This window comes from Staurois parvus, unplaced genomic scaffold (assembly GCF_062004578.1).
Source record: "Staurois parvus isolate SC_StPar_1 unplaced genomic scaffold, SC_StPar_1.0 ptg000202l, whole genome shotgun sequence".
Taxonomy (NCBI): Eukaryota; Metazoa; Chordata; class Amphibia; order Anura; family Ranidae; genus Staurois; species Staurois parvus.
In genome coordinates this window covers 4,107,300-4,131,792 of record NW_028317998.1, presented here as the reverse complement: position 1 = coordinate 4,131,792, position 24,493 = coordinate 4,107,300, and the positions used below count along the sequence as shown (strand labels likewise).

Below are 24,493 nucleotides of genomic sequence, written 5' to 3'. Positions count from 1 at the left end.
ATATTAATTCATCCCCCATATTAAGTCCCCAAGTCCCCCCTGTGTCAATTCACTTACCTTTGCTCCGCGCGTTCCTCTCGCCGTGTTCCCGCGCCGTTCCGGTGTAACATGAAAATCTGTCTCCTATGAAGATCTGTCCCCCTCGACGTATCTGCGCATGTGCCAGTTTCAGGCATTAGCAGCCGATCGGCGATCTCCGGCACATGTGCAGATACATCGAGGGGGACAGATCCTCATAGGAGACAGATTTTCATGCTACATCGGTCTTCAGGGCGGCCTGTGAGAGGAGCCTAGCGGGAGCCTAGCTCCGCGGGCCGGATTAAAAGGTCCGCCGGGCCGTATACGGCCCGTGGGCCGTAGTTTGCCCATTGCTGATATAGGTTCATTTAATTCAGAGTTACTGGTTCAGAACAAGAATACAGATAAGGATTTCTAAATTCTCTCTGACGCTTCTAAGCTTCATAGTTGTTCAGCGAGTTAAAAAGTACTGAAGCTAGTGGGTCAAGTTAAAATGCCTGACCATCACACAAGCATTTTACTGGATGCAACACTAGATCAGCTTCAATCACTAGTCTAAAAGCCAGGGAGCATACATGATGCCCACCCACCTGCCAGCCTATCAAAGCAACACAGTGGTACAGCATGCAGTGAATGCTTGTACTGCATGCTGGGGGCGAGATAGGACTCAATAAGGCAATTTTCTGGTGCAGACAGCCACAGTGACTGGGTGGGTGGGTGCTAGGGCACACAGGCCCCAAGGGGGATGGGGCCCACTGTGTTCTCACACACATTATAAATTGAGGATTCCTGGCAGCTGACTGTGTTCTCCACTTTTTCCCCCCTCTCCCCTACCTTCGCCATCATCTTTGTTGTCATTGGCTGCTAGGATAGTTGGTGTTCTAGTAATTGATGACACGCTTACATAGCATGCACAGTAGGATGAAATATCCTCTGTGCAGAGCTGCTCCACCTACCAGCTCTGTCCCTGACTCTGGCTGCTGCCTCGTGGCTCCCGATTCCCACCCTTAATGGGACTCTGATCTAAGAGGAAAATCTAATCTAGGGGAAGGCTCCTTTTCTAAGGGGGATTCTGAACTAAATGGGCACTCTAATCTAAGCGGAGATGCTGATATAAAAGGAGGCTCTGATATTAGGGGGACCCTGATTTAAAAGGGAACTTTGATGTAAAAGAAATCTATGATATAAGGGGGGACTCCTGATGTGAACAAGAGATGTAGGTTGCTAAGTTATTACTGCCTTGCTGTCTGATTGCTGCCTGAAAAGCATATTTAATGGAAAAAGTTTAATTTCTTTTAAATTATTGTTCTGAGTGTTGTAAATGTATGTTAGACTCCAGTTTTATGTAACCAAGCCCCTTTAAGATCCTCCAACTGTTAGAACAATCTGACCACAACAAACATTCTGTAAAGTGGGTGCTTATTACTGAAGGTTGTCTCAAGGTTTGGGGAGGTGTTAAAAGATGTACATGTGTAGGTGGCTGCAATAAGGCATGACTCTCCTTCGTTGTGGATCCACACTGGGGCTAAACTTATGTTCTTGCACATTAGCCTACTGCATTGAGACCCCCCCCCCCCCATATGAACCACAAGGCAGAGATGTACACTGTTGATGTACAAAAGCTCAAAAGTCCAAAATTGCTAGACAGCAGTAGTCCCTGGTGTACTTCTCCACCAAAGTAAAACTAAAAGACAACAGCTGTGCTATTATTTAATAATACCAAAGGGAAACCCTGCCCATGTGAACCTTTTATGCACACGAAAAACCTGTTCTTAAAATATAACTAAAGGCAAAACTTTTTTTTTTAGTTTTGGATAGAGTGGAGAGGGATTTGAATGCTTGCCAGTTTTTATTGCTGTCTGTGCTCCTGTTAGGGAGATTCACCCACTCTATTTGTCCTGTTTACCATTATCATTGAAAGTGAAAGTAAAAGAAAACCCCAAATTTTGGGTTGTCCTCAGAAAAGTAATAGTGGGGAAATCTTCCAAAGGGGACACTAGTTTAGGTGACCTTGGGGTTCCCAAGAAATTCACAAATTTTCAGGCATTTCTTCTCTCTTCCTGTTTGGCTATGGGACAGGAAGTGAAGGGAAATCTCCGCAATGGGAAACATGTGAAAAGAATCTGAAAGGGGTTATAACCTTCCCTCTATCCAAAATGAAAAAAAAAATGTTTTGCCTACAGTTCTACTTTAAGTTCTTAACCTGAGGATTTTTTGCTGGCTACTAGGAACCTTTGCAATGCTCATAGGGAAACTACTATAAAACCAGCGTTGTTAACCACCATTTTCTTTATCATAAAAATGTGAAATATTTATATCCATTCTTATCTTTAACCACTTCAGCCCCTGTCCAATTCTGACAGTCCACCCTACATGTAAAAATCAGCAATTTTTCTTCTAGAAAATTACTTAGAACCAGCAAACATTTTTATTTTTAAGCAGCGGCCCTAGAGAAAAAAATGGTGGGTGTTGCAGTATTTTACTGGCACGTTATATTTGCTCAGCATTTTTCAAATGCAACTTTAAGCAATTTTAATACACAAAAACAAAAAATAATACCCAAATCTTTGGTAAGATATAAATATGATGTTACAGCGAGTAGAGACCTAACATATCACTCTTTAAAAATGCACACACCTGTGGAACAACAATGAATTACAGTACATTAATATATTCATGGGCAAAGCTTTAAAAACCTTTACAGATTACCAGTTTAGAGTTACACTAGAGGTCTGGTGATAGAATTATTGCTATCACTATAACGTTCATAGCGATACCTCACAAGTGTGGTGTGAACACAATTTACGTATGCATCCATGACCCACAGTCATGGCCAAAAATATTGGTACCCCTGCATTTCAGTCAGATAATGCACCACTATACCCAGAAAACTGTTACAATTAAAAAAGTTTAGGCATTCTCATGTTTATTTATTTTGTTTGTATTGGTATGACACACAAAAGTGGAGAAACAAAAATCCAAATCTGACACATTCCACGCAAAACTCCAAAAATGGACTGGACAAAATTATGGCACCATCTCAAAATTGTAAGAAATAATTGCATTCCAAGTTTGTGATGCTCGTGTAATTTGTAATTAAACTCACTTGTATCAAATAACAGGTGCTGACAATATAGAAATCCCATCGACAACCATTTAAAATGGTGAAAAATTAACTCAATCTTTCTGTTGTGTGTCTGTGTGTGCCAGATGGAGCATGGAGAAGAGAATGAGCAGCAAATAACTGTCTGAGGATTTGAGAACAAAAAATGAGGAAAGGCATGGACAATCTCAAGTCCATCTCCAGAGATCTTAATGTTCCTGTGTCCACTGTGCGCAACATTGTCAAGAAGTTTTCAGCCCACGGCACTGTAGCTGATCTCCCTGAAAGTGGATGTAAGGGAAAAGTTGATCAAAGATTGCAACAAAGGATTGTTCGAAAAGGTGGATAAAGAACCAATCAACTTCCAGACAAATTCAAGCTTACCTGGGGTACAACTGTGTCAGCTCACACTACACATCGCCATATGAATGAATAGGGATGCTATAGTAGGAGACCCAGGAGGACCTCACTGCTGACAAAGAAACACAAAAAAGCTAGACTGGAGTTTGCCAAAACATAATTGAGGAAGCCCATCATTCTACTGTTTTCAGAAAAACAAATTAAGCCTTTAAAGAAAAGAATACAGTCTCTACAGTCAAACATGGTGGAGGTTCACTGATGTTTTGGTGTTGCTTTGCTGCTTCACGCACTGGATGTCTTGGCCGTGTGCATGGCATTATGAAATCTGAAGACTACCAAAGAATTCTGGGATGTAATGTAGGGCCCAGTGTCAGAAAGTTGGCTCTTCGTCAGAGGTCGTGGGTCTTACAGCAGGACAATGACCCAAAGCACTAGTCAAAAAGACCCAGAAATGGTTTCAGACAAAACGCTGGAGAGTACTGAACTGGCCAGAAATGAGTCCAAGTCTCAATCCCATAGAACACCTGTGGAGAAATCTCAAAACAGCACTTGGGAAAAGGAACCCTTCCAATCTGAGAGACCTGGAGCAGTTGGCAAAAAAAGAGTGGTCCACAATTTCAGCCGAGAAAAATGATTTCAGTTATTTTTTTCCAAGGGGTGTGCTACCAAATACTAAATTAAGGGTGCCAAAAATTTTGTCCAGTCCATTTTTGGAGTTTTACGTGGAATGTGTCAGATTTGGCTTTTTGCCTCTCCCATTTTGTTGTGTCATACCAATACAAACAAAAGAAATAAACATGAGAATGCCTAAGTACTTGTAATTGCAAATAATTTTCTGTGCCAATATTTTTGGCCATAACTGTATGTATGTGTTTGCCTTTGTACGTGAGCACAGGAGAGGAGGGCAATTTACTTTTTTATTATTATTTCTTTTATTTAAGTTTCTCTTTATGGAGAGATCTGGGGTCTGTTAGACCCCATATCTCTCCTCTGCCCTCCAAAGCATCAGATCAAACCCAGATCAGTTTGATATGATGCTTTCACAAGCCAGTACATCCTGGCAAAAACTAAAAGTGATAAAATACTCAGAGCTTCCGGTTTCTTAGACCATAAAGATGATCAGTGACATTCCAGGCTCTCCACCTGTCGCATGTAAAATTCACCTCTAGGATCACTTTTACAATAAAGAGCATTGCCAGGTGAAAAAAAAGATACCAGGATGATGCAGTTGCAGGCATCATCCCATCCCAGAGGCTGAAGTGATCAACATACTTGAAATCACAGTTCTCACAATCAGATCCCATACATATGCTTCCAGCTGTGCCTTATGTTGCTTAGGCCCCTTTCACATGGCAATCTGATCAGGTCCACCTGTCTGTTTTTCAGGCAAACCTGATTGGAAGGTCCATGCATTCCTATAGAGAGGTGGGTATAAACAGACTTGTGTCCATTTAAACACTCCTATCTCCGCGTCCGATACGGTCCTCTAGATAGAAATGGAAGGGGATCTATCCTCTTCAATTTATGTGGAATCAGATAGGAGGGTAGTCGGGTGTAGATGGACAGCAGAATCCATTAACTCCTGGCCGACCATAGAGCACAATGGCCTTTGTCCGATTCCACTGCAGAAACTGAGCAGGCATGGATGTGTCATCCTCCTGTTCTGCTCCAATCAGCAGGAGATCTGTGAGCGGATACCCTGCTGATCAGAATGGAATCCACCCAGTTTGAAAGGGGACTTCTTTTTCATATTTTATATACAACACTTAGCATTACTGTACTGTACTGTTTCACAGGCAGGCTCTCATCTTAAGCAGGGTATACACGGACCGAAAATGAACCAGCCAAATTTCGGTCCATGTGTTCTGCTGACTGTTCAACAGAACCTGACCCAGGGAACCCTCTGTCAGAATACAGTAGCTCAGTGGGAGAGGTCCCTGGATCAACATTGTTTATGTTGATGCACGGATCTGTCAGTTTTTTTTTCGTTCAACCCACTGGTTGACCAAAAAAAACTGAACATGTACAATCTGCTTGTCTCTACTGTATCTGAGACTCTTCCATTTTTAGTGGCTAACTATGGACTTAAAATATCCATTAACTGGCACTAAGACAAAAGGATCAAGCAGCAATCAGTGCACTATGCTACTATTATACGTATTGAATATTTTTATTTTCTTGCTATTTTGTGAGTCTTGTCTTTGCTGCCATATGAAAAGAGGTTAACAGATAACAGCAAACTATACCAGATACTGTATATACCTTGCTCCTTCAGCTTGGGAAGCAATTTATCCAAAGCCACCATTTTTCCACTGTTGTAGACAAGATGACTGTCAGTTGTATAGGGTGGACCAGGTTCTGCCCCATCAAACAGGTATGGATGGTTGCAACACTTGCGCAACTGCATTAGTATATTTAAGAGACGCATTTTGTCCATTTTACCAGCAGAATTCAGGATGTCGATATCTTTCATTAAAATTTTGGTGTACCTAAAAATAAAAATGGTACAAATTATTGCTATGTAGAGATCATACTCATACAGGGCTAATGATGTAAAATATTATTATTATTATGATGTAACAGACAAATGTTTTACCTTCTTTATCCACATTACAACTACTGCATAGTAACAGCGGCTAGGTGGACTCTGTACAAAACAAGCATGGATGCACCCTTTCAATGCATGTGATCAAGTTGTAATTAGACAGTGCAGAGCGCAGTGAATGCACAGAGCCAATCAAAGTGGCTCTATGACTTGTGATTGCTGTGAGGTCCGATCACTGCCTGCATTTACATTTGAGAGCCATGCCTCTCAAAACATAGAAAGAGGATGAAGGGGGATTGAAGTAAGGTACCACAGAAATGGAAGTAAGCACCATTAGATATAAAGAGATACTAAAGGTTAATTTTTTTTTTTTAAACAAACATGTTATACTTACCTTCCCGGAGTACTGGTTTTGCACAGAGAAGCCTGGATCCTCCTCTTCTCGGGTTCCCTGCCATCACTCCTGGCTCCTCCTTTCTGTGTTCCCGAGCTGCTGATCCGTGTGTCCATTTACACACGGAGCAGTGGCTTGCCCCCACCCCCTCCTCATTGGCTAACTGGCTGTGATTGACAGCAGCGGTAGCCAATGGCCCCTGCTTGCTGTCTCAGCCAATGAGGAGACAGAGACGCAGGATAGCCGTGCGCATCGCTGGATCATGATGGGGCTCAGGTAAGTATTGAGGGGGCTGGGGGAACTGCTGCACAGAGAACCTACCTTCATCCATAGAAAGGTAAGTTATAATTCATTTTATTGTGGGATTATTTTTTAACCCATTCGCTACTCCCCAAGTGTGAGTGGAACACTCGAGTTCTATCCTCCCATTGTATGTGGCGTGCACATTCACCCCTTCACCCCCTCCCTCTGTATATGATTTATGAAGCTTTGTATATAGTTCACCATTAGCAAGATTCATATTTTAACCACCTAAAAAACGACTTGTTTCTTAATTTCCAAAAGACCAGTGGCAAAAAAGAGATCACCATGGGGTTCCTACTTTTCAAAAAGCGGTCATTTGGTTGTACTTGTACTACAGTTGTTTTTTTCTGTGTTCCCCTGCAGTTAGCTCTCACACAGCTTACCGGGACCCGCTGATTGACAGCCACGGCCGCATATGGCGGCGCGGGTAGGTCGCGCCCCCTACCCGGAAATGCTAAATCATTTATATTGTCGGTCTTTTTTTTTATAGCACAAAAAATTAAAGACGCACAGACGATCAAATACCACCGAAAGAAAGCTCAATTTGTGGGTAAAAAAAGGATGTACATTTCATTTGGGTGCAGCGTTGTATGATCACATAATTGTCAGTTAAAATAAGCAGCGCTGTAACGCAAAAAATGGCCTGGTCAGAAAAAGGGGTAAATCCTCTGGAGGGCATGTGGTTAAACAAGGCTTTTCCTATGAGAGTGAGAACAAGGAGCCTGCAGTGGACAAGTTTGGTAATAGCTTTCCTGCAAGCAAAGGTTCACAGATTACTAACAAAAGGGAGCGTATTTTCAACATGACCATGCTTTCAAATCTAAAACAGTTTGTTTTAATTTAGATCAGTGGTCTCCAACTAATACCAAGGATGGGGCACTATTCCTTCCTCTGATACCATTGATGGGTCACTATTCCTCCCAATGACACCAATGATGGGGCACAATTCCTCCCACTGACACCAATGATGGGGCACTATTCCTCCCACTACCACCAATGATGGGGCACTATTCCTCCCACTGATACCAATGATGGGGCACTATTCATCCCACTGTCACCAATGATGGGGCACTATTCATCCCACTGTCACCAATGATGGGGCACTATTCCTCCCACTGACACCAATGATGGGGTACTATTCCTCCCACTAATACCAATGATGGGGCACTATTCCTCCTAGTAATACCAATGATGGGGCACTGTACCTCCGACTAATACCAATGATGGGGCACTATTCCTCCTAGTAATACCAATGATGGGGCACTATTCATTCCACAGATACCAATGATGGGGCAACTATTCCTCCCAATAATACCAATGATGGGGCACTGTTCCTCCAACTAATACCAATGACTGGACACTATTCCTCCTTCCACTGACTACAAGCACTATGTTTTTTTTTTTTTTTTACTCCTACTGCCGCTGGGGAATTTTATACTCCCACTGGGCCCTCCGGTCCTCCTAAAGTCTGAAGGACAGTAAACTGGCCCTTTATTTAGAAGGTTTGGAGACCCCTGATTTAGATAATCTAATCTGAACTTGAAAGAGTAATAGATTCTGTGTCTTCACATAGAAAGTACCCAAACTCAAATGCACATTTATCCATTGTAGTGCCTTTTGAAGAGATTTATTAAAAACATAACTTCATTCTGACAGCAAACCAGCCTAGCCATCTGTTAAGGGTTAACTTTTCTTGGTTGAAATTCAAAGGACCCTCTAGTGAAGACATGCAGATAATGGGTGAAGGGAGCTTTTTCCAGAGACAATAGACTGTTTGACTATCTACAGGTGGCCTAAGACCACAATTCTGAGAAGTTTAAATTGGCGACTATGAGACTAACTAAAAGGTGCATATATCAACAAATACTGTTTGTATATTGGGGTTGGGGAGAATGCATATACAAAAGTTAATTAGACAGTCAAATAAGACCTTGGACCTTCAAACATTGAGTCACCACACAACAAGTGAACAATAGATGAGACCATATTAAAGTCTGAGAAGAGTAAACAAACCTTGGGGAGAATGATGAGCTAACAGTCTTTTCAAACAGTCTTTTCAAACGACCAGGACAACTGTTTGTACTCTCTGATTTTTACAATGGACGTAAATAACAGTTTCCTGTGTCAGTCTTAAGACTAAAAGTTAAAGCTTGGAACTTATATTTTTACCCACAAAGACATCAACAGAAAGATACATTATTCCCACTCTTTCTCAAACAAAAATATTCAGCAGAGTTGAGGATGGTATACCACTAAATTGAGTATGAAATGATGAAAATAAAGATATATGGTGAATTGGTATCAGTTAGAGATTTATATCAGAAAACAAATGCTTGCACACACGTTTTGTATTTCAGGGAAATGAATAACTGAATACACATATATCTCCTATGGTTCCTATTTAGAACATTATAGGTATAATCAAATATATATATCTGGATAAGACGTATATTTTAATACCTGAAATCACCTGGGGTTCTCCCGAGGTGTGAGTCATCATAAATACTCAAATTGTTCTATGAGCCCTGACTGCCACCTAGTGGACAGGTGAGAGATAGCATAGGTACATACATTTCTCGACCGGCCAATCAAAAAGCCTGTTGGGAGGGTCTTTTAGAACAATAGTTTAGATGGTATAAAAAGCCATGCACCTCATTTAAAAGGGAAAACTCACTAAAAAAAGACTGACTAAAGAAAAAAAACCCTGGAAAAAAAAACCTGAAAGACTCACTGAAAAATCTCACTGGAGCCAAAGGAAGAAGCTGAAGAAATCTGAAGAGGCTGAAATCCATCCCTGCTGAATAACCACTCTTTCATCCTTTCAAACTTTTAAAAACTTTTTACTAAACCTCTAAACTCTCTGAATCTATACCATACTACATTTTCCAACCCTACCTATCTATCACTTGCCCTGTGGCCATTATTCTGAAGGCGTTTCCATTGCCAGCTGAATCCACTGGGAAGGTGTCATAGTCCAAGTTCTGGGTGTGGTGAGACTGTCTATCTAATGTTGTATTGCATATTTCATCTGTTGTTTAGTATGATAAGAATTACCTTAGAGTGATAACAACTGCATTGGGTGTTCATATATATATCGAGAGATCCTGTATTACTGCTAAAATTGTTTGGTGTCAAATTGCAAATTTACATATTTCATAAATTATTAATTTTTATTAGTTAGAGTATAATTTATCAGGGAATATTTTCTCCCATTCCTATGGCCACGTTATGTGAGAAAATTACCTCTGAGATACTCTAAATTATCAGTTATTACTAAATTTAAATTTTAATCTTTATCATCATTAGAAATATTGTAATCTTGTTTATTATTATTTAGAAATACTGTATTGTGTATGATATTGGTATAGTATATCTTTGATCGTGTGTATCAATATCCATTCATCACCAGTCTTTTGCGTTTTGTGTTAATATATATATAATTTTTGTACATAAATAAATTTATATATTTATCTATTATAAGGCAAATTTTGTGTGTATGGTACGAAATCATACTGGCTAAAAGGATTCAAGGTATAATAATAAGTGGTGATCAAATTATCAAGGTGTCCAAATTATAGGTTCACTAAATATTTGTCGTATTTGATGGCTGGAGGCACTGTAATATTTCATCTAAGGGAAAGGGACACCGCCCTTCATAAATAGAATAAATCCTTACATAAACCACCACACCATCTACTGGTAACAATCCTGAATGCTCAAACATGCTTTATATCTATAAGGTGACCTTTTTAAGACATACAAAAGAAGAATAAGCTCAGTCTTACCATTCCCTCTGCATTTTACTGAGTCCAAGATAAATTTTTACTTCTTTTTTTGGTGGGAGACTCTTTTCTACTTCAGCTTTTATGCGTCTCAAAAGAAATGGCTTTAACACCTGGTAAAACATTTATATATAGGAGGCTTTATTATTAACACCTAAAAATTTGGAAGTAAATGATCTACAGAAAGGTGAGATCATACTTACTACATGAAGTCTTTCAACAAGTTTTTGATCCCCAAGACAATTATTTGTGTCAAACCAAGAGTCAAAATCCTGTGCAAAACAGATTTCACAAAAAAGTATATAAAGTAACTAGAGTAAAAAAATACAAAGTAAAACAGAACTTAACACATGAAATTCTATAATGCATGTTAGCCATAAAGATGGTTATTTTCAGTCATGTGATTTTCATTGGCGGCTCCATTGCTGAAAATGAAGATCACTGTGGCAACTGCAGATTGTAATAGCTTAGTGAACTACGCCTACTGTGTTTTTTAAACTCCAATTGTGATTTTCTAGAACAGAGTAATCTGAAATCATCTGATCAGTTTCTACAAACTACACAATTTGCCTTCCTCTGCTCAGCATAAAACATGCCTCTGTACAATATAATGCTGAGATTATAAGGATATGTTTATTGTCATTCAAAACAAAAATGTTATACTTGAAAGGAACAAGTAAAGGTCTTCAGGTCCCACTGAACAATAATAAAATGATGTCTATCAAAAAAAAAAATCAAAAAAATTAAATAAATTTAATATATTTGTAAACATAAGTATATTAAAAAAAGTGTGAACATTTCTCATTTACAAAAAAAAATGTGAAAGTGCTGAATTCAGCATTCTGTAAATTCATCTGGCAGGGTAAGAAACCACAGACTGCATTTAAAAAACTTGATTATATAATCTATCATGTATGCTGAGACATTGTATAGTTTGGATAGCGGGTAGATCTAGGTTTTCAAATACGGAGGACATATCTACCGCCTCTTTAGACACTCTGGGAGAAACAGCAGATTTATCTATATCTGTCATTTACCCATACTTGACTAGGCATAGAGCTTTTGATCTGGGTATCTAATAGAGCTTTTGATCTAATATCTAAAAATGGTCTCAGGACTTTCAGGTGGACAACGTAACATTTCAAATATCCAAGGATACCACATGGTTTGTAAAATCATAGTAAATGAAGTATGGCGAGAGACTCAATATAAAATACTGCTTCAAGCATATTTACCAATTCAAGGTTATGACCCTCAACCATAGTTGTCCAAAATGTGGAGAAAATAAGGCTACATTAGCACACTATTTTTGGTATTGTCCCTTAATTAATAATTTTTGGAAACAAGTACTAAGTTACACATCTAAGATTTTTGGGTATGGCATTCTGGAAGACCCAATGCTAGTTTTGTTTAGCTACTGGGAGACAGCGCCAATGGGACACTCAGAAATTTGCAATACAGAATGGGTCCATATCCGTCTAACAACAGCAAGAAGGTGCATACTTTGAAAATGGCACAACTCATTGCCCCCAACTATGGAAATGGTACAGAGAGATATAAAGAACTTGCTTTACTTAGAAAACGTATAAATTAAAATAGATTATGGGGGGGCATAAGTCGAAGAAAGTATATCAACCATGGGCTCTATATATGGAGAAATCTTTAACAACACAGGAAAAAGCCATGTTATCAGCTAATTGGGTTTATGCAAATTGTAAAATGAATTGGGTTTATGCAAATTGTATATATATTTATATGTATTTATTTATTTTCTTTTTTATATGTTACAATTTTATACAGTATATTTCACATCTAAGATCCTAGGCTTTGATCTATAGGGGAAAAATGTGTATATACTAAGAGAGAGTGGTGGAGATGAGAAATAAACAATGAATGATGTACTTAGAAATTTAGAGGTTAGAGTAAGTCTGGTAATGGGTAATAGAGAGGAGGATTTAGGAACAGATGAGCATAATTGATATTATGATATTATTACATTTTGGACTCCCTTCGCTCTTTTTTTGTTTTGTTTTTTTGTAATGTGTAATTCATTTGTTTTCTATTGTAAAGAATTTTTTTTTAGAAATTAATAAAATGTTTTGAAAAAAAGAAAAGACTTAAGTTGCGAAGGGCAGGTGCAGACCGGCACAGAGCCCACTGCAAGTCTGAAGGAGGGTTGCACACAAGAAACTTTGAAGACTGAAGACTGCTCAGACAGAAGTAGGTGGTGTTGTATAGGTACACTAGGAGGCAGTTTCCAGCAAAGCTTTTGCCAGTGTCCAATCACCTGTAGGTATAGTTACAGTATATAACCTATGCTCTAAGAATCAGCTCCTGTATCCTTTTGTCAGAAAAGGAATACCCAGATACACAGACGTCCTGGATTGAGGAACTCTGACCGTGGTCGAGTAAACAGTAAAAAGATCAGGTCTGGGCATGTAGGCCCTTACAAAACAACCCCAGTAGCTGACTGGGGACAATGAGACAGTATATCTGGTCTTCCACAGTACACAGAACATTGAAATGCAATTAGTTTAGTAAATAAATAAAACTGCTAACTATATTTTCTCATCAGCAGTTACAGAAGTCTTATGACTTCTATCAGTGTCCAGCTGAGCACTGGTTAAAGCTTTTATAAGTTTTCATTCTCCTATGACTGCCCTATGAGGCTGCAGAACCCCTTACCCTCTCTCTGGACAGTGCTGATTGGCCCTGTGCTGATCACATGCAGTCTCCCAAAGGAAGAAAAAAATCTCTCTAGCACATACACACTAAATTGAGCATGTGCAGAGTGACTCCAAAGACTCTGTGTTATCAGAGATGAGTCAGGGACAATGGAAGAAGGGGAGGATTAGAGAAGCCAGGATCAAACAGCCTTTTAACACAATGCAGAGGATAAACCCTGTAGGTTCCACAGTGAGTATACCAACCATGCTTTACTGCATATACAGACTGATTTTACTGTTGTGTGTTTAGTAACACTTAAACTACGTCCGGCTGTTTATATACATGGGCCTGACGGGAGCAGTGCAGGGGCAGGTGGCCATTTATAAATGTCCTCCCTGCTTTCCTGCTTGTGCCAATCAGTGATCACAAGAAGAGTAGTAAGCAAAATGTCACTACTGACATCATTGCTTACTACGTGTGAAATCTGTGAATGATCACAGAGATCACATGGTGCAAGGCTATTCACAACAGCCTTGTACCATGTGACAAGCTGTGACCAATCACAGCTCTCACAGTATTTCTCAATGGCTGCAAAAATGCAGCCAGAGAGAAGGAGAAATTATTTCTTTTAGAGCTTTTATGGGTGTAAAAGCTAGTTTTTTTTTGTTTCGTTTTTTTTTAACACTATCTTCATCACCCCCACAAGTAGTACAGTGTCACTATGGTGACACTGTACTGCTAGGGTGACGGTATGTACAAAAAAAAACAAAAAAAAACCATAATAATATAAAAAAAAAAAATGTAAAAACATTTTAAAAAATTATAATTTTTAGTTAGTATAATTTTAAACTAATTTGGGTTATTTTTTTTTTTTTACTAAAAAGATAACTGAATACATTTTGGCCAAGATTTATGAAGAAAGATTATTTATTTGCAAAATTTTATAAGAAAAACTTTTTTTTCAAAATTTGTGGACTTTATCATTTATATAGCAACAAAAATAGAAATCCCAGTGGTGAATAAATACCACCAAAATAAAGTTTTATCTGTTTAAAAAAAATGCTAAAAAATGTATATGGGTACAGTGTTGCATGACAATTGTCATTCAAAGTGTGATAGCACTGAAAGCTGAAAATTGGCCTGGACAGGAATGGGGTAAAAGTGTCTGGACTTGAAGTGGTTAAATAACTTTTTCAGCTCTGTATATGCAAGTGAAAACAATGGTGCTCAAGTCCATAATGGTGATGGCAGTGCCACAGCCTCAAATTAACCACATTGGCTCAGAATCAATATAAACAGACAATATAAAAGTGAATATAGCACCTGTAACAGACTCTTTAAAGACTTACATGGTACCAATGGATTGGCGCAAGGCGAATATGGTGTCTATGTGTCAAAAGGGATCAAAATCTTTACAAAGTAGCTACAGCCTTGTAAGCTTAACTTCTATAGTCTGGAAGATACTTGAGAGACCGTTATAGGACCACATAAATGATTGTTTGCTAGAAAACAATATTGTAAGTGATCCATTGTCAGCATGGATTCACAAAACACTGAATTTGGCGAACAAATTGTCTTTATGAGAAAGTGGGCAAACACCTATACAAAGGAATGGCTGCAAATACAGCATACTTGGACTTTGCAAAAGCGGTTGACACAGGTCCCCACAGACAGGTAATGGGTGAAATAAGGTCTATAGGCTTAGAAAATTCAGTTTGTAAATAGACAGAGAATTTGCTTAAAGACCATATTAGTGATAAATTATTTATATTCGAAGTGATCTAAGGTCGTTAGCTGTATACTCCAAGGTTCAGTTTTGAGACCCTTATTGTTTAACCTATTTATAAATTATATAAAGTTTGGGATTAAAAGTGCCATTTCTGTTTTTGCAGATAACACCAATTGGAATAAAGTCCTTGCAAGATGTCTTCAACGTACAAGCCAACCTGAGCACTGTTTAAATGCACAACTATAGTATGTAGCAAATGAGGTTTAATAACAAAAAGTATGCACTTCGGGGTTAAAAACAAGCATGCATCAAACATTCTAGGGGGAGTACAACTGGGGAAGTCAATAATTGAGAAGAATCTAGGAGTTTTGGTACATTGTAGAGTAAAGGTAATGTGCTCCTGTACATAAAAACAAACTGAAGCTTTGACTAAAGTCAAATAACGCTCTTGCAATAGGTGTGAGCTATAGGCCAGAAGCCTGGCAGGAAAACTCCTAGAGGTGGCATCCCCCCTTCCTGCCTTGTTGCTAAGGCACTCATTGCTTTTAGTGGTGATGGCCATGATCACAGGAGATAGCTTTCAAACCCCCGTACATGTGCGGTTCATTATCTCCACTATTGTAACATCGCTGAGCTAAGATCTACTGTAAAGGGGGGGGGGGGTAGGAACAGGATTCCAGGCCTGTAGGGGGGAGGAGAATCTTGTAGGGATCGATGACCTGAGGGAGTACCCACGCCCCACACCATGTCCAGAGATGGAAGAGAGGGGGCCCCTACTTACCAATTCAGCGGAGTGTGCAGGTAAGGCTCCCAGAAAAGAGCCACCTCTCCACCTGGGGTGGCTTTCGGCCAGAGTAACACTGTGACACAATATAAAGAAAGGAGAGCGCACAACTGCCTGTAATCCAGTTTATTAAAAACAGCAATAAAAATCTTAACCATGTACATTCACATATTCCATATGAAAACTGAGCATGTCTGTGTCCACAACAACCCTCCTAATGGCCATTACACGATCCGAGCAATGTAGTATCTTCAGATCCTCCTTGTGTCACCAGTTGACAGCTTGGGAGCCGCTGAAGCCAGTTAGTGGTGTGTGGAAGGTACTGCGCAAGCGCCCAAACCTGGGGTCAACAACCCACTAATTCAACAGCATGGTCCCCCTTGCTTGCTTGAAGATCCCAGGTAGAGGAGGGAGGAAGAGATCTGTCTCAAGTTACAATAAGTTTAATGGCTGCCAGCAGTGTGACCTCCTTCCTGTATCTGCTGCTTTCTTCACTTTGCTCTGAAGCTCCACTCCAGGAAGGTGGTTTCTTTTTTTTTCTTTTGGAGATGATGTAAAAAATTCAGTAATATAACCAACAACGAAGTGAAGTTTTGAAAGTTTACATGTTGCAGATGTGTGATCCAATAGGAAACCTGAGCTCTTCCTAGATCTCTTCCTTCCTCCTCTGCATGGGATCTTCAAGCAAGCCAGGGGAACCATGCGGAGGAAATAGAGGGTTGTTGGAATTTAATACCCCAAATTCGGGCACATGCGCAAAAAGTTGCAAAAGCCTCAGAGGAATGAATAAGGTATAATGTATTTTCTTTCTGTCTGTAGACCTGGCTAAACCAGCAACAGGCACTTATAAAAGAAAGAGGAACCAATACTCTACAGAGTAAGGGCTCTTGCATACAGGCTGGGAAAGCCCATTCAGTGTAAATGCTGGCATATTTACTCCACCCAGGCAGCTCAGATACAGCACACAGCTTGCCACTGTCACAGCCCGTGAGCCAATGAGGAAAGGAGAGCGGGCTGGGGAAGCTTGAATTGCTGTTCTATGTGTCGTATGGACACATAGAGCAGCGGCTCGGAGGCAAGCAGCTTTCTCTGGGGGCACTGCTCGAGCCAGAGCGGCAGCGGGGGACCAGAAAAGAAGAGGATTGAGGCAGCTGTGTGCACAGAGCAGTTAAGTATAACATGTTTGTTTTTTTGTTCGTTTTTTTTAAAATGAAGCTTTATTATCATTTTAATGTCAATGACAGGCTGTAGACTGCCTGGGCAAAGGAAACATACTGGCAATTACACATAAAAGGCTCAGCCAGCCCATGCACAAGAGCCCTAAAAGGTGTTAATAACTTCAGCAGCAAGAGTACAATCCAAGCACACATTCCTGCGTTAAAAATGGCTGTGTGTATAAGTGGGTGCTGCAGCGACCGTCGGCTGCAACCGAACAGAATCAGCAAGGGAGAGTGTCACCAGCACACCGAGGATCACCAATATGGGTCCAAAAATTTTAATGAACAATCCCATAGTTACAGCATGACAACATTTTGGAGTCTCGCAGGACCCCTTCATTAGGCATGCTGTTGCTGTAACCATGTGATCGTTCATTAAAACTTTTGGACCCATATTGGTGATCCTCAGTGTGCTGGTGACACTCTCCCTTCATAACGTCAGCAGTTTACCAAAAGCAGAAGAGAAGATTTATCAATTGTGGAAAGACATCTGACAGCAACCAAGTAATGTTAATTCTAAAAACAAGAAACACTCACCTCAGCTGAATTAAATACATCAGGCAAAAGGAAATTCAGTAATGCCCACAACTCATGGAGGTTGTTCTGCAAAGGGGTTCCTGTCAGCAATAGACGATTTGTTGTCTTAAACTCCCGAACAATTTCAGATAGCTTTTAAAACAAAATTGCGCTGGGAAGTTATTTTACATGTATGAAAACAAAGCATATACATACAATTACACCAATTATAAAAGAACAAACATATTGTGGTATTTTACAACCTAGACATTTTGGTACTGAAACCATATTGTCTAAAATATAAGATAGGTGAAGGTTACCACTGAGAATAAACACCCTTGTGTTTTCATGCACTGTAATTGCCCAACATATTTACTGTAATTATATATCATTTGGCAGACTAGGTCCACACTTGTGTGGGTGGTTTTGGGTGCGAGACAGCATGTAAATTGCACCTTTTCCCGCACCCGCAACCATCCACAGCCAGACTGCGCTGCCCTTTTGCAGATGTGTGGGGCTGCCATTCATTCCTAACGGCACCCACATGCATCTGAAAACGCAGCTACATTTTAAAAATGGTACAGGAACCTTTTTCCTGCATGAAACGCAGACACAGCAGCCCATTCAAAACACGGCTTGCAGAGCTGTTTAGGTGTGAACTTAGCTTTAAAGAAGAAGAATACATGTGAACATGGCAAATTCCTGCCTGAATCTGGGAAAGATGAGTTACCAAGCACAACCTCATGGAGTGTACTTAGAAAAAAAAAGTAGCTGTTCATCCAACACTGGATATAAATTAACCACCTCCTTCCTGGAAACTATACATATATTGCCAGGAGAGAGCTCCCTTATTTCGGAAGGACATACCTGTAAGTCTTCCCTTTGTAAAGCTCCCCCCAGGACGTTCACCAGTGGGATCTATTGGACACAGTAGATCACAGATCGAGGTACAGGGCTGCTGTGATTGGCCCTGTACCATGTGATCGCTGTGGCGAAAGAGAGCGATCACAATGTACACACAGGCTGCCAGCTGCATCCTGTGAAGTTTCTCCTCTCACAGAAATCTGGAATTTGTGCGGGTGCAAGACCCAAATACAGTTGGACTGGGAACAGAGTGCAAACTGATACACCCCCTATGAATGAGTCCTAATAGTACAGCCAGTCACTGTGTTCCTGATCATCGGTACACCAGTGTGAAAGTCACCAGACCATTGCAGCCAGCAAGTGTCCCTGATCTCCGCCACCCCAGTACAGTGTTGCCTCTGCCTGCTGCCTGTACTGATCCTGGTTTGTTTAATGTCCATGTTTCTGCTTGTTGCCTAGACCAGTGGTGGGCAACCTTTTTATTCAACTGAGCCAAATCTCGCCAAAACCACGATTGAAATTTATTTTGAGAGCCACATTTTTAAAACTGAAAATACATCCCCCATATAGTAATTCATCCCCATAGTAATTCATCCCCCATAGTAATTCATCCCCCATATAGTAATTCATCCCCCATATAGTAATTAATCCCCCATATAGTAATTCATCCCCCATAGTAATTCATCCCCCATAGTAATTCATCCCCCATATAGTAATTCATCCCCCATATAGTAATTCATCCCTTATAGTAATTCATCCCCCATATAGTAATTCATCCCCCTATAGTAATTCACCCCCCATATAGTAATTCATCCCCCATATAGTAATTCATCCCCCATAGTAATTCATCCCCCCCATAGTAATTCATCCCCCATATAGTAATTCATCCCCCATATAGTAATTCATCCCCCCTATAGTAATTCACCCCCCATAGTAATTCACCCCCCATAGTAATTCATCCCCCATATAGTAATTCATCCCCCATATAGTAATTCATCCCACATATAGTAATTCATCCCCCATATAGTAATTCATCCCACATATAGTAATTCATCCCCCATAGTAATTCATCCCCCATATAGTAATTCATTCCCCATATAGTAATTCATCCCCCCTATAGTAATTCATCCCCCATAATAATTCATCCCCCATATAGTAATTCATCCCCCATATAGTAATTCATTCCCCATATAGTAATTCATTCCCCATATCAATTCACTTACCTTTGCTCCGCGCGTTCTTCTCGACGTGTTCCCGCGCCGTTCTGGTCTTCAGGGCGGACTGTGAGAGGAGAGGAGAGGAGTTCGTCACGCTGCCCCGCCTACATCCTGGCTGCCCCGCCTACATCCTGACAGCTGCAGAGTCCTGACTTTTGGGGCGGCCGCCCGAGAGGAGGGAGGGGAGCGGCCGCCTGAGAGGAGGGAGGGGAGCGGGCGCCCGAGAGGAGGGAGGGGGGCGGGCGCCCGGCACACAGAAGAGCCGCATTTAAGTTTGTAAAGAGCCGCATGTGGCTCGCGAGCCGCGGCTTTCCGACCACTGGCCTAGACCAATCCTTTTCCTGTTTATTGACCACTGCCTACCACTTGAACTAACCCATCTGCACATCCCGATAACTATGGTCCTAAGCCATCCCCTGGGGACAACGGCATCCCTGGAATCACAGGAACTCTTTTTTTGTTGCTTTCTTAAGCCTCCTGTACTTCTTGACCAGTAAACATGGCATTTCTGGGGGTCGCCATGTACCAGTAGGCTAGGCTTGTTTGACTTAGGATATGGGGACTGCTATGGGTGGCACTACACTAGCTATATTTCCTGACATACAGAGCTAACCTCTACAATACATTGTTTTCAATGCAGTGTTGGCTGATTTTTGTGATACACAAGATATAATGTAAGGTACTTAACTGCCTCCCGCCTGCCGTATTGGCTATTACAGTGCTCATCAGTGCACCTGTCACCCATCAGTGGCCATTGTGACGAATGCAGTTCCCAACCTCTGCCCTTTTCGCCAACTTCTGACAAAGGACCAGCCAATCTTACGCTGCGCTTTCACATGCGTAGCAATGCCACTCTCAGCTGCACTCTGCCGAAAGATTTTCCAGCTCATCAAGCAGTATACAGATTGTTTTCCTTTTTGTATGGTTTGGTGTACTTGTTTGGCTCACTGAGGGATTATTGAGCTCAGCTGAAGCAGGTCTGAGTACTCTGGGCTCTATAAATTTCCCAGGCTGCTTAGGGAAGATGCTCCAACCCGGAACCAGATCTCTGTGCAGGACAGACTGGGAAGCAGAAACGTGCTTGTGTGGTGAGATGAAGTCTGTGTGACTAAAGGCTATGATTTATTCTGTGTGACAGTCAGGTGCCTGGACAGCAGTAGGTTGCTTCAGGACAGGTGGCTAGATTCCAATGTTTGTAGTTAGCCGCCTAACTTGGCAAGGATTTATTTTTGTTTTGTTTTGATATTTTGTTGCCTGTACTTTGTGGACACTGACTTTGTAAATAAACCACACAATCCTGCTGTCCACTGTGCCTTTTACACCATGCTGGGCACTCATCCAGGGAGTTATACACAACCTGCTACTGAGCTAATGCCTCACAATATATACACATACACACTTCTTGCAGATGTAAACACTTCCTCACACTTTACTATGTCCACAATATGTCACTATCCTCTATTTTTGTGGTGTAAATGTCCTATAATTAGGATTTCATTTTTGGATATACCATGATTTTTAGTGGTTACTTTGAAAAATGCCTCATAATCTTTCCTTATACAACTGACACACTCCTTTTAACTCCCCCCTGCAGTTCCCTCGCACCCTTTTGGGAATTTAAGCCTTATGGCTCATTTGGGCTTCTATATGGTGCCATTTCTTTTTTCCCTTGTTTTGGCAGGTGCAGAACGCGAGTGTGTGGCACACAGTATTCTATTGTTTGTGCATACTATATAACTGAAATTTCAAAACTATGTTGGTGTTTATTCTTTGCTGTTCATATGACTGATCTTCATTACTTAGTATCTTCCTGGTTACACTTATGTCAATACTAACATACATATATGCTATGATATAGATGGATTAGATGGTTTTGATTTGTAATCATGACATGTTTATGCCATTGCTGAACTAGTGATATTGTGACACCCATTTTATGTTTTAATACGTGTACATATACATATTTTTGTTTTCATAGCACCTTAAATGTCTCATATATTTGCAATTTTCTTCTTTACCTATATATTGAGGATGTGGTGCCAGGTGATCCCAATGCAAGAAAACAATGCAAATTAGATTAAAAAAATATATATATTTTTGCGATAAATTTTATTAGATGCTGAAATTCAGCAGAGCTTTTTCTTATTCACTAAGCTGTCGGGAAGATTCCCTAGCAAAGTGAACAGCCTAGTTTCAATAAGCATTTACTTGCTCAACTTCACTGTCAGTGATGTAACCACCCAGAAAAGAGTAAGTCATTTCCTTGGGATCTGACACTTCTTTGAGTGTCAGATCCCTCACTGTGCCAACTTGCTTTGTCTCCTATGACAGCAATCCAGCTGACAGTGGAACAGCATACAGTGAGAGAGAACTTGTAGCAGCAGTGCTTTTATTTTTTATTTTTTTTTTATTAGCAGCATTATGTCTGAATTTATACATCAGCAATGACACTTCCTTGTAACAGAGGAAGAATGTGCATTTCTATTTAGCTTTTGTTTACAGGAGTTCAGTCATGTGATGACTATTCGTGGGTAGAACTGAACCCTATCAGAAGTGACAGCGAAGTATCCGCCAGAAGTGTGCACGCAGTGAAAGACGCTGCATATGCACAGAGCATCACTGGATGAAACCTCTATGGCTCAATCCAAGATGACAGCACGCAGTCTGTAGACTACTCACTGTGAAAGTGAGGATAAGACTTAACAATGTACTTAGAAAAGTAGTATCATCAGGATTCTTAAACCCTTGTTAAATCTCCCTGTGGATCCAGTGCATATAAATCTCTGGTATGGTTGCTGAGCAGTGTGGTCGACAAGCTCACCTTCCTCCACCATCTGACCATGCTGGATCAAGGAGATAAACATATAATTAGTTCACCACCTCTCCAATGCTCCCTCGACATTATCTGGTCTTAGAAGATGGTTTTTGTAAAAAAGCTGCTGACCGTCTGCTTCCTCCTTGCCCCTACAATTGCCCTATTGACATTCAACATGGCACTACTCCGCCTCGGGGTCAAGTCTGCCGTCTCTCTATTCCTGAGACAAACTATTGCCACCTTGTTTTTTGCGGATTGCCAAGCCAGAATTCCATCTGATTTATCCTGCAAGTAGATGCTATCTGTAAAGCATCTAAGGTGATTTTCAAGAGCATTTAGCAAGCACAAAGCTCTATTTGATACCACACTTAATCGGAAAGGAATAAAGTAGAATTATAGCCAAAGTTATTTTGGCTGTATTTCAAGAGGACCAAAGAAATTCCTAAGGCACCAACATCCTGTTAACATAATCAAAAAATTAGTAAGAATAAGGTGGACTTTTCAGGTGCCAGCAAGAAACACTCAAATATAAAATCATTAAAGGGGTTGTAAAGGCTGAAGGTTTTTACCTTCATGTATTCTATGCACTGTGGGTTCTGCTCCCCCCCAAAATCCCCTTAATACTCACCTGAGCCACCTGTCGATCCAGCCATTGCACAGGAGCCTTGGCTGTCCCAAGTCACTCTCTCCTCACTGACTGAGACCGAGTGAGCGAATGAAGAGAAAGTAAGGGTGAGGCCGAGCCTCAGCTGTATGTGTCTTATGGATGCATCAAGTGGAGCTCAGGATCAAGCACCAGCGCCCCATTAGTAAGTGGCTTGCTAATGGGGGCATTGGTCAAGGGGGAGAAGCCAGGAGCGCCGGTGGGGGACCCAAGCATGAAAGGGTTTGGGGCTGCTCTGTGCAAAACCATTGCATAGAGCAGGTAAGCATGGCATGTTGGTTATTGGGGGGGGAAAAAAAAAAAAAAAAGAACGAACCTTTAGAATCTTAGAATCACTTGATTTTTTTTATTATTACAACATATGTAAAATCACTTAGATAAAAAAACAAGGCCATATGCATAAAAAAAGACCTCCCTCAGTTACCTCACATAGAGGTACACATACCAAACATATTACAGTGACAATAACGTCACAACTGGAAACAAAGTGGATAAAGTGTCTTCCATGGATAGGCAATCTAGCTCTATCTCAATTTGTTTCACAGGAGCACCCTGCTTCTTCATGAGGTGAGAAAAGCAAGCCAGGAAAGTCTGACACCAAACAAGTTATCCTGCTGAACTGCACATGCCAGTTTACAGTTAAGGGTATCACGGTTAAGGATATAACTTCCCAACAAGCTTCAGTGTTCTATCAGTAAAGTCGCAGGTCCCAGCAAAAATCCTTAATGTCAGAGGATGCAAGTGAAGTTAAACTATGCCCACTGTAATTATAGATGACCAGCAAAAACTAGCAAATGGCATAAGCCAGTCTGCCTCAATAGCATGTCCAATGCTGCCAGTGCACTCCTGTGACCCACTAATGCCTGCTGTCAGCTGACATCATAGTCAGTCCAGGCTCTGAAAAGATCTTGACCATATGGTCAGGATCCATCCAGAAGCCTGGACTAGCACCTGGCTCAGCCTCTCAGCAATCCACTGAGAGCCTAAGCCAGCAGCCACAGCCCCCTCCACAGCCCCACGCTCAAGTGAGCGCTGGAGGCGCAGAGCAGAGAGCTGGTGACTGAGTCATGGTTCTCTGCTCAGAGTGGAGGAGGAGGACTAAGGGAACAGCAGGGTTTGATTGCTCAGTTCTCTATGCAGAGCCAGCAGAGGACAGATGCAGCATTGGATCAATTGGATCAATGCTGCCTCCACCTAGGTGAGTATAAGTTTAACTTCTAAAAAAAGACTCATCAAAACAACAAAGCAATTCATGTTCTAGTCTCCTTTCTTAATGAAATTTCCTGTCACAATAAAGGGAACCAGTTGCAGAGTAAAATTAACATTGTACCTACATTAAGGTTTAGGCTATCACTGGGCAGAACCAGGAGAGTTTGAGATTTTTTTTTAAACAGTTTAAACTTATATTTGAATTGAAAAATACACTGTATTGCCAAAAGCACTGGGACGCCCCTCCAAATCATTGGATTCAGGTGTTCCAATTACCTCCTTGGCCACAAGTGTATAAAATCAAGC

General features: G+C 40.8%; 1 protein-coding gene across 2 annotated transcripts in view; it reads right to left on the bottom strand.

Annotated features, from left to right (window-relative positions):
* The window catches only part of LOC149461455 (SWI/SNF-related matrix-associated actin-dependent regulator of chromatin subfamily A member 1), a 277,776-nt gene that overhangs the window by 192,336 nt on the left and 60,947 nt on the right, over positions 1-24,493 (bottom strand). For both annotated transcript variants that reach the window (XM_089678297.1, XM_089678296.1), the window contains exons 8-11: positions 17,440-17,571; positions 10,709-10,777; positions 10,509-10,618; positions 5,744-5,970 (exon numbers count right to left, since the gene is read on the bottom strand). In XM_089678297.1, coding sequence (XP_089534423.1) covers positions 5,744-5,970; positions 10,509-10,618; positions 10,709-10,777; positions 17,440-17,571 — 538 coding nt within the window. The remainder of the gene's footprint in view (positions 1-5,743; positions 5,971-10,508; positions 10,619-10,708; positions 10,778-17,439; positions 17,572-24,493) is intronic.